Source organism: Arachis ipaensis, chromosome B06 (assembly GCF_000816755.2).
Source record: "Arachis ipaensis cultivar K30076 chromosome B06, Araip1.1, whole genome shotgun sequence".
Lineage (NCBI taxonomy): Eukaryota > Viridiplantae > Streptophyta > Magnoliopsida > Fabales > Fabaceae > Arachis > Arachis ipaensis.
In genome coordinates this window covers 126,788,902-126,789,896 of record NC_029790.2, presented here as the reverse complement: position 1 = coordinate 126,789,896, position 995 = coordinate 126,788,902, and the positions used below count along the sequence as shown (strand labels likewise).

At 34.2% G+C, this 995-nt stretch overlaps 1 protein-coding gene across 1 annotated transcript in view; it reads left to right on the top strand.

The window, feature by feature from the left end:
* Positions 1–995, top strand: part of LOC107605246 (GDSL esterase/lipase At1g28600) — a gene marked incomplete at its 5' end in the record, with an annotated part of 6,259 nt that overhangs the window by 429 nt on the left and 4,835 nt on the right. Inside the window, 1 exon segment of the mRNA XM_016307050.2 lies at positions 554–784. Coding sequence (XP_016162536.1) covers positions 554–784 — 231 coding nt within the window.

Here is a 995-nt window from a genome sequence, read left to right as displayed (position 1 = left end):
AGAAGCAACTTTTTTCAGTTTTTACATTTTAGCATACTAAAAGCTTTTTCATGCCAAGGACCAGGGATGCACTTTAAGGCTTTGCACCAAGAATTATTTTTGAATAATTTTTTTAATCAAATTAATCTCTAAAAGATTAATCATGTTTGTCATTCTATTAATATGGTAACAATTTCCGTTAACAATTGGCTACATAAAACGTTAAATAATAGACCACCCCCTAAAACGACATCGTTCTAATTCATAAGAGAAGAATTGTCACAAAACCACCAATGACCATTACCGAACGTCATAGTTTCAGAAGGGGACAAAGGATTGATCGTTTTCCAACTTCAAATAGAAATGAGTGGGATCATTGCATTTTTGAATCAACTAAAGAAAGAGAATAAGAAATGCATTGAATAGAATGTCTTTGTTGTTGATAAAGGATTTTTGTTATTCTCTCTAACAATTTTTCGTAGGGTAATAACTCTTAAAATTTTTGTACTCTACGGATTGTGTGTTGATTCCTCTTATTACCAATATATGTTCCTCTTTCATTCATTGTTGGTAGCTGAGGAAATGGGGATTCCGCTGGTGAAACCATACCTGGGAATCAAGAGCGGTAAAATAAAAGATTGGAATCCATTATTGGAGGGAGTGAATTTTGCTGTTGGGGGTGCCACTGCCTTGGATTCTAGCTTCTTTAGAGACAAGGGTATATTTGCTTCAACCAACTATACCCTAAGTGTACAGTTAGATTGGTTCATCAACTTGCTCCCTTCTCTCTCTAACTCTTCTTCAGGTAAACTACTTTCTTTCCTTCAACTTAGTTGGATTCAACGGGGAATGTTAGGGGCAGCAATTTTGGTATTTTGTAACTATCAATTGGTCATCAATAATGTTTTTAATGGTGTGAGATTACATTTAATGGTGGAAAATCACTCACTTTTGTTTTGATGGTTAAGTGCTTGCAAAAAAATACAAAAGTTGCTGGCTTATAAACTTTTTATGGA